The 12,758-nt window shown below is 44.9% G+C and overlaps 1 protein-coding gene across 2 annotated transcripts in view; it reads right to left on the bottom strand.

The window, feature by feature from the left end:
* daxx (death-domain associated protein) overlaps positions 1–12,758 on the bottom strand; it is a 57,909-nt gene that overhangs the window by 7,805 nt on the left and 37,346 nt on the right. Inside the window, exon 5 of one of the 2 annotated variants that reach the window (XM_041212572.1) lies at positions 8,964–9,147. In XM_041212572.1, the coding sequence (XP_041068506.1) occupies positions 8,964–9,147 (184 nt within the window). The remainder of the gene's footprint in view (positions 1–8,963; positions 9,148–12,758) is intronic. The other variant, XM_041212573.1, reaches the window with a different exon arrangement.

Genomic DNA, 12,758 nt, shown 5'->3' with positions numbered 1-12,758 from the left:
GAGGCAACCATGGCTGACAAGGGAAGTCAGGGACAGCATAAAAGCTAAAGAGAAAGCATACAATGCAGCGAAGAGCAGTGGGAGACCAGGGGATTGGGAAGCCTACAAAGACCAACAGAGGACAACTAAACGAGAAATAAGGAGGGAGAAGATTAAGTGAGGGTAAACTAGCCAGTAATATAGAAGAAGATTACAAAAGTTTTTTAAAGATATATATAAATATATAAAGGGTAAGAGAGAGGCATTGGGCCGCTGGAAAATGACGCTGGAGAAGTAGTAGTGGGGAACAAAGAAATGGTGTAGGAACTGAACAGGTACTTTGCGTCAGTCTTCACGGTGGAAGACACAAGTAACATCCCCAAAGTTCGAGAGTCAGAGGGCAAAGGTGAGTATGGTGGCCATTACCAAGGAGAAGGTGCCAGGAAAACTGAAAGGTCTGAAGGTGGATAAATCACCTGGACCAGATGGATTACACCCCAGAGTTCTGGAGGAGATAGCTGAAGAGATAGTGGAGGCGTTAGTGATCTTTCAGGAATCACTGGAGGCAGGGAGGGTCCCAGAGGACTGGAAAATCGCTAATGTAACCCCTCCTGTTTAAGAAGGGAGTGAGGCAAAAGACGGGAAATTACAGGCCGATTAGCCTGACCTCGGTCGTTGGTAAGATTTTAGAGTCCATTATTAAGGATGAGATTTCAGAATACTTGGAAGTGCATGGTAAAATAGGGCAAAGTCAGCATGGTTTCATCAAGGGGAGGTCATGCCTGACAAATCTGTTAGAATTCTTTGAGGAGGTAGCCAGTAGATTAGACAAAGGAGAGCCAGTGGATGTTATCTACTTGGACTTCCAGAAGGCCTTTGACAAGGTGCCGCACAGGAGGCTGCTCAGTAAGATAAGAGCCCATGGTGTTAGAGGCAAGGTACTAGCATGGATAGAAGATTGGCTGTCTGGCAGGAGGCAGAGAATGGGGATAAGGGGGTCCTTCTCAGGATGGCGGCCGGTGACTAGTGGAGTTCCGCAGGGGTCAGTGTTGGGAACACAACTTTTCACTTTATACATTAATGATCTAGATGAAGGAACTGAGGGCATCCTGGCTAAGTTTGCAGATGATACAAAGATAGGTGGAGGGACAGGTAGTATTGAGGAGGCAGGGAGGCTGCAGAAGGATTTGGACAGGTTAGGAGAATGGGCAAAGAAGTGGCAGATGGAATACAACGTGGGGAAGTGAGAGGTCATGCACTTTGGTAGGAAGAATAGAGGCATGGACTATTTTCTAAATGGGGAGAGAATTCAGAAATCTGGAGTGCAAAGGGACTTGGGAGTCCTAGTCCAGGATTCTCTTAAGGTTAACTTGCAGGTTGAGTCGGTAGTTAGGAAGTCAAATGCAATGTTGGCATTTATTTCGAGAGGACTAGAATATAAAAGCAGGGATATGCTGCTGAGACTTTAAAAGACTCTGGTCAGACCACATTTAGAATATTGTGAACAATTATGGGCCCAGTATCTCAGGAAGGATGTTCTGGCCCTGGAGAGGGTCCAGAGGAGGTTCACAAGAACGACCCCAGGAATGAAAGGCTTAACATATGAGGAACGTTTGAGGACTCTGGGTCTATACTTGATGGAGTTTAGAAGGATGAGGGGGAATCTGATTGACACTTACAGAATACTGAAAGGCCTGGATAGAGTGGATGTGGGGGAAGATGTTTCCATTAGTAGGAGAGACTAGGACCCGAGGGCACAGTCTCAGAGTAAAGGGAAGACCTATTAGAACAGAGAGGAGGAGAAACTTCTTTAGCCAGAGAGTGGTGAATCTATGGAATTCATTGCCACAGAAGGCTGTGGAGGCCAGGTCATTGAGTGTATTTAAGGCCGAGATGGATAGGTTCTTGATTGGTAAGGGGATCAAAGGTTACGGGGAGAAGGTGGGAAAATGGGGTTGAGAAACTTATCAGCCATGGTTGAATGGCGGAGCAGACTCGATGGGCTGAATGGCCTAATTTCTGCTCCTATGTCTTATGGTACATGGTATCCCTCGCCAGTGACTGCTCTAAGATCACACAGGATGGCTACATCAGCAAAGAGCTGCTGTGCAATCAAATCAGCACTCAGAGGTTCCCAGTCTGCTGACTTCTCTCCACACCCTTGTTAGTTAACCAGCAGCCTCTGCATAGTGAGTAGACTCCTGGAGAGCAGGGGTCAAAACCGAAACAGCAAGCAGCAGAACTTAAACAGCAACAGTCTGATCCTTGCTGGGACAGGATCAATGTCTCCCTAATGAGCTGCTCTTTACATGGTCTGTAACTGATGCAGTGTCTACCGAAGGAAAGGGATCAAACAGCAGGATGTAAAAGGTTGAACAATATATGTGTACATGTCCACAGATCCCTGAAGGCAGCAGCACAGGTAGATAAGGTGGTTAAGGCAGCAAATGGGATACTTGCCTTTATTAGTCAAGGTATAGAATATAAGAGCAGGGAGCTGTATAAAACGCTAGTTAGGCCACAGCTGGAGTACTGTGTACAGTTCTAGCTGTCACACCACAGGAAGGATGTGATTGTGCTGGAGAGGGAGATTCACCAGGATGTTGGCTGGGCTGGAGCGTTTCAGCTATGAAGAGAGACTGGATAGAGCTGGGGTTGTTTTCCTTAGAGGAGGGATGGCTGAGGGGGGACCTGATAGAGATATTCAGGATTCTGAGGGACATAGATAGGGTAGATGGAAAGAAACTTTTCCCCTTAGCGGAGGTGTCAATAACCAGGGGCCATAGATTTAAGGTAAGGGGCAGGAGGTTTAGAGGGGATTTGAGGGAAAACTTTTTCACCCAGAGGGTGGTTGGAATCTGGAACACACTGCCTGAGGGGGTGGTGAAGGCAGAAACCCTCACAACATTTAAGTATTTAGATGAACACTTGAAATGCCATAGCATACAGGGCTATGGGCCGAGTACTGGAAAATGGGGTTAGAGTAGATAGGTGCTTGTTGGCCAGCACAGCCTGTTTGTGTGCTGTATAACTCTATGATAAGCTGCACACTGCCATTCACCGGTCACTCTGTACAACAGAGCAGGATACTGCCATTCACTGCTCTCACTGGAGTGGAACCAGGCTGGAGGCAACCAGATCGCTTAAAATGCACAGGTTCAATGCCAAAATCATTAGTACAAGCTCTATCTAAACACACAACATTCCAAACAAAACAGATGAACCGATAGCACAAATAGAAATGAATACAATCTGACAGCCATTACATAGATAAAGCTACAGAATAACAGATTGGCACCTAAATATTGCAGGGTACATGACATTTAGGAAGGTCAGGAAGTTGGGAAAAGGTGGAGGGGTAGCTCTGTTAATTAATGATGGTATTAGCACTTTAGAGAGGGATGACTGAAGTTCAGGAAACCAGGATGTAGAAGCGGTTTGGGTTGAGATGAGAAACGATAAAGGCAAGAGGTTATTGTGGGAGTGGTGCACAGGCTCCCTAATTGTAATTAAACTGTAGGACAGAGTATAAAAGAGATAATGGGATTGTGTCAGAAAGGTACAGCAATCATAATAAGGGGATTAATCTACATCTAGGCTGAAAAAAATCAGATGGGCAAATGTAGCATAGAATGTTCTCGGAATAGTTTCTTAGAACAGCATCTTCTGGAGCCAATCAGACAGCAGGATATACTAGACCTGGTAATGAGTAACGAGATAGGATTAATTAATGACCTCATGATCTTGGGGTTACAAACCCAGTACCATAACCACTTGGCTATTTAGGCCAAGCCATTGTTTCATAGTTTGCCATTGTGAGATTTGAACTCTTGATCTTGGGGTTACAAACCCAGTACCATAACCACTTGGCTATTTAGGCCAAGCTTATTAATGACCTCATGGTGAAGGCACCCCTAGGTAGCAATGATCATATGATGATTGAATTTTACATTCAATTTGAGGGAGAAATCAGTGCGTACAAGACTAGTATTTTAGTCTTAAATAAGGGCAATTATGAGGGCATGAAAGCATAGCTAGCTAAAGTGAACTGGCAAATGAGGTTAAGGGATAGGTTGCTAGAGGTTCCGTGGCAGACGTTTAAAGGGATATTTCAGAATACACAGACTAGATACATTCCAACCAGAAAGAAAAATTACAAAGAGAGGGTCCACCATCTGTGGTTAACTAGAAATGTTAAAGACAGTATCAAACTTAAAAGAAAAAGCATATAATTACTCAAAGACAGGTGACAGGTCAGAAGATTGGAAAGAATATAAAGAACAGCAAAGACTGACAAAAAGATTAAGAAGGGAAAAACGAGTGTATGAGAGAAAGCTAGCTAGTAATATAAAGATGGAAGAAAAAGTTTCTATAGATACTTCAATAAGAAAAGAGTTAACAAAGTGAGTGTTGGTCCTATGTGTCCTGTGTCGGGAATTGATAATGGAAAATAGGGAGATAGTGGATGAATTAAGCAGGTATTTTGCTTTGGCATTCACCACAGAGGATACAAATAACATTCCAGAAATAGCTGTAAATCAGGAAATGGGAGGGAGGGAGGAAGAAGCTTGAGAAAATTACAATCACCAGGGAAGTGGTAGAGAGCAAATTGTTGGGGGTGTGGGCTGACAAATCCCCAGGTCCGGATGGACTAAGATCTTGAGAGAAGTGGCCAGTGAGATAGTTAATGTATTGGTTTCAATTTCCAAAAAAAATCCCTAGATTCAGGGAAGGTTCCATTAGAGTGAAAAATAGCAAATGTAACTCCTTTGTTCAAAAAGGGAGTGAGACAGAAAGCAGGAAACTACAGGCCAGTTAGTCTAACACCTGTCATAGGGAAAATGTTAGAAGCTGTTATTAAAGATGTTATAGCAGGGCACTTAGAAAAATTCAAGGCAATCAGGCAGAGTCAACATGGTTTTGTGAAAGGGAAATTATGTTGAACAAATTTACTGGACTTCTTTGAAGGAGTCACATGTGCTGTGGATAAAGGGGAACCCGTGGATGTTCTGTACTTAGATTTCCAGAAGGAATTTGATAAAGTGCCACATCAAAGGTTATTGCAGAAAATAAAAGCTCCTAGTGTAGGGGGTAACATATTGGTCTAGATGGATAGAAGGTTGGCGAGCTAACATGAAGCAGGGAGTTGGCAAATATGGGTCAGGATATGAGAAGTGGGTGTGCCACAAGGATCAGTGCTGGGGCCTCAACTTTTTACAATTTATATAAATAACTTGGATGAAGGAATTTGCTAAATTGCTGACATCACAAAGATAGGTAGGAAAGTAAATTCTGAAGAGGGCATAAGGAGGCTACAAAGGGACATATTTAGGTTAAGTGACAGGACAAGGATCTGCCAAATGGAATATAATGTGGGAAAATGTGAAATTGTTCACTTTGGTAGGAAGAAAATGTTCTAAATGGTGAGCAGTTGCAGGGTTCTGAGATTCAGAGGGATCTGGGTGTCCTAGTGCATGAATCACAAAAGGTTAGTATGCAAGTACAGCAAGTAATTAAGAAAGCTGATAGAATGCTATCATTTATTGTGAGGGAAATTGAATACAAAAGTAGGGAGGTTACGCTTCAGTTTCACAGAGCACTAGAGAGACTACATTTGGTGTAGTCTACAGTACTGGTCTCCTTATTTAAGAAAAGATGTAAATATGTTTGCAGTTCAGAGAAGGTTTACTAAACTAAAACCAGGAATGGGTGAGTTGTCTAATGAGGAAAGGTTGGACAGATAAGTATGGAAGAGAAAGGTTTCAATCAAGACACCTGTTAAAGGTCCTGAGCAGTCTTCACTGGGTGGAGGTGGAGAGAATGTTTCCTCGTGGGGGAATCTAGAACTAGGGGTCACTGTTTAAAAATAAGGGGTCACTCATTTAAGATAGAGATGAGGAGACATTTTTTCTCGAGGGTTGAGTGTCTTCGGAGCTCTCTTCTTCAACAGGCAGTAGGAGCAGAGTCCTTGAATATTTTTAAGGCAGAGCTACATAGATTCTTGATTAACAAGGGGGTGAAAGGTTATCAGGGGTCAGCAGGAATGTGGAGTTGAGGTTACAATCAGGTCAGCCATGATCTCATTGAATGGCAGAGCAGGTTCGAGGGGCCTACTCCTGCTCCTAATTCATATGTTTGTATATAAACTTGGATTCAGCACCAACTAGTGGGAAAGATGTACAGGAGCAAACTTGTAAAGAAATTAGAGAAGTGCGAGAATTATAGAGTAGTTATAATGGGGACAAGAGTTCCTAGAATGTGTTCAAGAGAATTTTCTAAAGCAGTGTGTGTCTAGTCCAACAAGGAAGGAGGCACTGCTGGACCTGGTTCTTGGGAATGAGGTGGGCCAAGTGTCAGTGGGGGAACATTTAGGGGACAGTGATCATGGTATCATAAGGTTTATGCTGCCTATGGAAAACATAAAGGGACAACCCAGAGTGAGAAAAATTAACCAGGGGAAAGCCAGCTTCAATGGGGTGATAATGGAACTGGCTCAGATAAATGGGAATCAAAGATTAGCAGGAAAAGCTGTAACCCAACAATGGGCTGACTTTAAAGAGGAGTGTGTTTGGGCACAGTCAAGGTATATTCCTAAGACGGGGTAAGGTACAGCAAACAAATCCCGAGCTCCCTGGATAGCGAGAGAGAGAGAGATAAAAATGAAGCAAGAAAAGTGAAAGTATGACAGATACCAGTCAAATAATACAATTGAGAACCACGCTGAATATAGAAGGTTCAGAGCGAAACTGATAAAGCAAATAAGAGAAGCAAAGACAGTGAGGAGAGGCTGGCAGCTAACATTTAAAGAAAATCCAGAAGTCTTCTACAGTCATATAAAAGGGCCCAAACAAAAAAAAGGATTTTACACATGATGGCAGAGAGAATGGCTGAATTATTAAATTAATTTTTCTTTCATTCACATGTGGGTGTCACTGGCTGGACCAGCATTTATTGCCCATCCCCAATTGCGCTTGAGAAGGTGTTGGGGAGCTGCGTTTTAAACCGCTGCAGTCCATGTGTAGGTACAGCCACGGTGCTGTTAGGGAGGGAGTTCCAGGATTTTGTCCATGTGGTGTAGGTACATCCACGGTGCTGTTAGGGAGGGAGTTCCAGGATTTTGTCCATAGGTACACCCACAGTGCTGTTAGGGAGGGAGTTCCAGGATTTTATCCAAGTGGTGTAGGTACACCCACAGTGCTGTTGGGGAGGGAGTTCCAGGATTTTGTCCATGTGGTGTAGGTACATCCACAGTGCTGTTAGGGAGTGAGTTCCAGGATTTTGTCCGTGTGGTGTAGGTACACCCACAGTGCTGTTAGGGGGAGAGAGTTCCAGGATTTTGTCCGTGTGATGTAGGTACACCCACAGTGCTGTTAGGGAGGGAGTTCCAGGATTTTGTCCCGTGTGGTGTAGTACACCCACAGTGCTGTTAGGGAGGGAGTTCCAGGATTTTGTCCATGTGGTGTAGGTACACCCACAGTGCTGTTAGGGAGGGAGTTCCAGGATTTTGTCCGTGTGATGTAGGTACACCCACAGTGCTGTTAGGGAGGGAGTTCCAGGATTTTGTCCCGTGTGGTGTAGGTACACCCACAGTGCTGTTAGGGAGGGAGTTCCAGGATTTTGTTCATGTGGTTTAGGTACAGCCACAGTGCTGTTAGGGAGGGAGTTCCAGGAGTTTGACCCAGTGACAGTGAGGGAACGGTGATATATTTCCAAGTCAGGATGGTGAGTGACTTAGAGGGGAACGTCCAAGTGGTGGTGTTCCCATCTATCTGCTGCCCTTGTCCTTCTAGATGGTACTGGGCGTGGGTTTGGAAGGTGCTGTCTAAGGAGCCTTGGTGAATTCCTGCAGTGCATCTTGTAGATGGTACACACACTGCTGCTACTGTGCGTCGGTGGTGGAGGGAGTGAATGTGGGCTGCTTTGTCCTGGATGGTGTTGAGCTTCTTGAGTGTTGTGGGAGCTACACTCATCCAGGCAAGTGGGGAGATTCCATCACACTCGTGACTTGTACCTTGTAGATGGTGGACAGGCTTTGGGGAGTCAGGTGTTGAGTTACTCGTACAGGATTCCTAGCCTCTGACCTGCTCTTGTAGCCACAGTATTTATATGGCTGGTCCAGTTTCTGGTCAATGTTAACCCCCAGGGTGTTGATAGTGGGGGGTTTAGAGATGGTAATGTCATTGAACATGTTACTTGCCACTTGTCAGCCCAAGCCTGGATATTGTCCAGGTCTTGCTGCATTTGGACATGGACTGCTTCAGTATCTGAGTCATCGTGAATGGTGCTGAACGTTGTGCAATCATCAGCGAACATTCCCACTTCTGACCTTATGATGGAAGGAAGGTCATTGATGAAGCAGCTGAAGATGGTTGGTCTGAGGACACAACCCTGAGGAACTCCTGCAGTGATGTCCTGGAGCTGAGATGACTGACCTCCAACAACCACCTTCCTGTGTGCTAGGTATGACTCCAGCCAGCAGAGAGTTTGCCCCCCTGAGTCCCATTGACCTCGGATTGGGGGGGTGTGTGTGTGTGTCTGTGTGTGTGCGAGCGTGCATGTATATACACTTTAACGCACTATATTCCACAGCTTCTCTCTGCACCCTTTCAGGCTGTCTGATGTACAACCCAATTCTAGCCCAGTGTACAGGCTTTGAGTTTTAAGACCACTCTGAGATAAAAGCCAGAGTCACAGCTGAATCTGCTGCTGAGAGATTGACACAAAGGACAGCCAAAAGTTCAAAATGATATCCAGACAGACATTAGAAATGGCAGGCGGTTGGAGGGGGGTAAGAAGCCACTCTGAAATGCTGTAGTGCTGAGCTGCCTCAGTAATTCTCAGAAAGCTGCCAGGGTCATGTTGGAAACATTCTCCTTCACCACTCCACACGAAACACACTCCAATAACCCACTCGAGCACTTGTTTCACACAGATGGCAAAATTAAAAAAAAAAGCAGTGAAAGGTGATTGAAAAGCAGGTTTACCCTTGTGTGTCTTACAGGGCTGGGTTGCGAGCTGGTGACCACACTAACAAGAGGGGAATCTGCTCGTGTTGAATCGACAGCAGGGAGCGGACTCTTGACTCCAACCCCAGACTCCGTATGGTCCATCAGAGGCTCCTCCATCCCTTCATCAGACTCCATCAGTTCGATTACTTCTACACTGCTCCTTTCCAGTATAAATAATGAAAACAAAAGGTGAAAAAAATACTAGAAGACTTATCTTTTTAAAATTCTAAGTTGCTTAAAATTATGAAATGGTGACTAACTGAAGGCCCATTTCTTTATCAACTTCACATATGCATTAAACAAAACACGTCAATCTAATTGGTAGCCTGGATTCATAGCCACTCTAACATGTCTCATTGTGCTCACACTGCCTGCGAGCAATCTTACACCAAGTCCCATTTACTAACCACGCTGTGCTCACTGATCTACACGGACTCCCAGTCCAGCTAAAGCCTCATTTTAAATTCTTATCAGTGTTTGCCAATCAGTCCATGGCCTCGCTCCTCCCTCTCTAACTTCCACCAAGATATCTGTGCTCCTCCACCTCTAGCCTCATGTACCTCTTCTACTTTAAGATACACCCTAAAACCAACCTCTCTGACCAAGCTTTTAATCGTTCTGATGTCTCCTTTGGCTTGGTATCAATTTTTAAATCTGATTCAGAATCATGTCAAACACATTGGGATTTCTCTGAAATCAAAAGGCACGATATAAATGCAAGTTTTGTGTATTAGTTAGACTGCCCCTCTACCCTAGCATAACTGCGAGTACAGATATCAGGGTGAACTCAGTAAAAATAACAAAGAAGCTTTCTCCTGTGTTCCCAGAACCCCTCGCATTCATCAACAGAACAGACCTCGCACCTCCTAGAATGCGCATAACAAATTTAACGGGCACCAGTAAACATAGGACAATATGTGAGCCAACAAGGAGTCAGCAGCTTCATGTTAAAGAGGGAAGAACCATTATTTATCAGCAGAGCCATAAAATATAGTGTTGTGTCATCGTGACACCTGATCAAGAGTTCTACATTATGGTAACCATCAAACTGGGCATCCATGAGGCACTGTGGGCCATTAGCAACAGCAGAATTGTACTCGAACACAATCTGTAACCTCATGGCCTGGCATATCCCCCCACTCTACCATTGCCATCAAGCCAGGGGATCAACCCTGGTTCAATGAAGAATGCAGAAAGGCATGTCAGGAGCAGCACCAGGCATACCTGCTGCAGCTACAATACAGGACTACTTGCGTGCCAAACAGCATAAGCAGCAAGTGATAGACTGGGCTAAGCAATCCCACAACCAACGGATCAGATCTAAGCTCTGCAGTCCTGCCACATCCAGTTGTGAATGGTGGTGGACAATTAAACAACTCACTGGAGAAGGAAGCTCCACAAATATCCCCATCCTCAATGATGGGGACCCAGCACATCAGTGCAAAAGATAAGGCTGAAGCATTCGCAACAATCTTCAGCCAGAAGTACTGAGTGGATGATCCATCTCAGCCTCCTCCAGAGGTCCCCAGCATCACAGATTCCAGTCTTCAGCCAATTCAATTCACTCCACGTGATATCAAGAAATGGCTGAAGACACTGGGATACTGCAAAGGCTATGGGCCCTGACAGTATTCTGGCAATAGTATTGAAGACCTGTGGTCCAGAACTTGCTGCACCCCTAGCCAAGCTGTTCCAGTACAGCTACAACACTGGCATCTACCCAGCAATGGGGAAAATCACCAGGTATGTTCTGTTCACAAAAAGCAGGACAAATCCAACCCGGCCAACTGGGCTGACACAGCTAATGGCTTCTCATTTTGTTTGTGGGTGGTGGTGGGGGGGGGCCTCCAGTATCAGTCAGCCCAGTGAGTCAAGAGCAGTAGCTTGAGAAAAGGTCTTCCAACTGAATTATTCGAAGGAGAAAGGAATTATTTTGTACTGGGCCAATAAAGGGATCTTGTAGGTAGCGGGTCTGGGCAGACTCAGCTCTTCCCACTCAGTCCACTTTCTCCCTCATACTCCTTAGTTCTAGTTAAATCGACTCTGTTCTTGCCTATTGAAGACTTTAGGAATTCTTTTTATGTTAGCTGACAGTCTCTTTGCTTCTATTTGCTTTTTCACCTGCCCTCTGAACCTACTATAACCTGCCTGGTTCTCAACTGTATTTCCTACCCGACATTTGTAATTAGCACATTTTGTCTTTTTTAATCTTCATTTCTATTTCCTTTATCATCCAGGGAGCTCTGGATTTGTTTGCCCTACCTTTTCCTTTCGAGGGATTATACCTTGACTGTGCCCAAATAATCTTTTCTTTGAAGGTAGCCCATTGCTCAACTGTTTTTCCGGACAACCTTCCACTCCAACTTATTAGGGCCGGATTCGTCCTTACCCCATTGAAGTTGCCTTTCCCCAGTTCATTACTGTTTCTCTGGATTGTTCATTGTCCTTTTCCATAGTCAGTCTAAACCTTATGATGCAATGATCACTGTCCCCTAAACGCTCTTCTACTGACCCTTGATCCACTTGGCCCACCTCATTCCCAAGAACCAGGTCTAGCAGTGCCTCCTGCCTTGTTCGACTGGACACATACTGTAGAAAAATTCACCTGAACACACTCTCGGAACTCTTGCCCCTCTTTGCCCTTCACTATCCCAGCCTATATTCAGATAATTGAAGTCCCCCACTATAACTACCCTTCCCTGAACACCTTGTAGCCAGGAATATTTTATGTGCAGCCCTGCCCTTCTTTGAGCCAGGTCTTTATTACAGAATTACATAGCAATCTGTGCCTGTAACTCACCAATCGTATTTGCCAATAATCCTATCCCCTCTTGAAAGCCTCGAATGACTCCGCCTCTACCAGGTACTCAAGTAGCACATTCCAGATCTTAACCGCTCGCCGTGAAAAAGTTTCTCGTGTTTCCATCGCTTCTTTTGTCAATTACCTTATATCTGTGCCCTCAGTTTTTCCCCATCTAACTCTGTCCAGACTCTTCTATCAAATCTCCTCTCAACCTTCATGGTCATTGTGGTGCATTGTGGTTAACTAGTCCACTAGGCTAAAATACAAACAGGCAGGTCGGAGAACCCCACGGGCAAGGAGCTGCAGAAGGAGCAGTGGTCACAGGAGGAGTGGAGTGTCCATGTTTGAGTCTAACCATTTCACTGTAACTGGCTCATCTTACACCATAGGAACAAACATTCACTATCTTTTGCGTAGGGCAAAGGGAGAAGCCAAATCTTAGTCAGAACACCAGACCAAGAGAGATTGAGCAAGAGCTAGATGCAGCAAACTAGAGCAGGAATGGTGAAATTTTGCATCACCTACACGGTGCCTCAAAACCAACACTCTTATCCCCAAAACCCGCTCACCTCAGGTCCCTGTAATGTTAGGAACAGGAGACCACCAATGATATGGCAGCTGATCTGTACCTCAACACCACTTTGCTGCAGATTGCTGGCAGTGTTAACCAACAAAAACGAGTCTTGGTCCTGATACCTCCCCATATTATCGATAACAGCCATGGACACTGCCTTTATTAATGAGCACCTCAAATAACTCAATCAGACATGACGCACCTTTTACAAATCCACACGAGCTCTCATCAGCTCATATTTCACCATCTGCTCAGCCATTCTCCCAAATGACTAGAAGTTCCACCACAACAAATGCTAAACCAACAGGCCCGCAGTTAACCTGGTTAATGGTATGTTTAGAATCAGAGAATTTTAACAGCACAGGGAGGCCACCATTCGGCCCATCATGTCTGC

The sequence above is a fragment of the Carcharodon carcharias genome, chromosome 19 (assembly GCF_017639515.1).
Source record: "Carcharodon carcharias isolate sCarCar2 chromosome 19, sCarCar2.pri, whole genome shotgun sequence".
Taxonomy (NCBI): domain Eukaryota; kingdom Metazoa; phylum Chordata; class Chondrichthyes; order Lamniformes; family Lamnidae; genus Carcharodon; species Carcharodon carcharias.
Note: the sequence above shows the minus strand (reverse complement) of the source record. Positions and strands in the feature narration are given on the sequence as shown.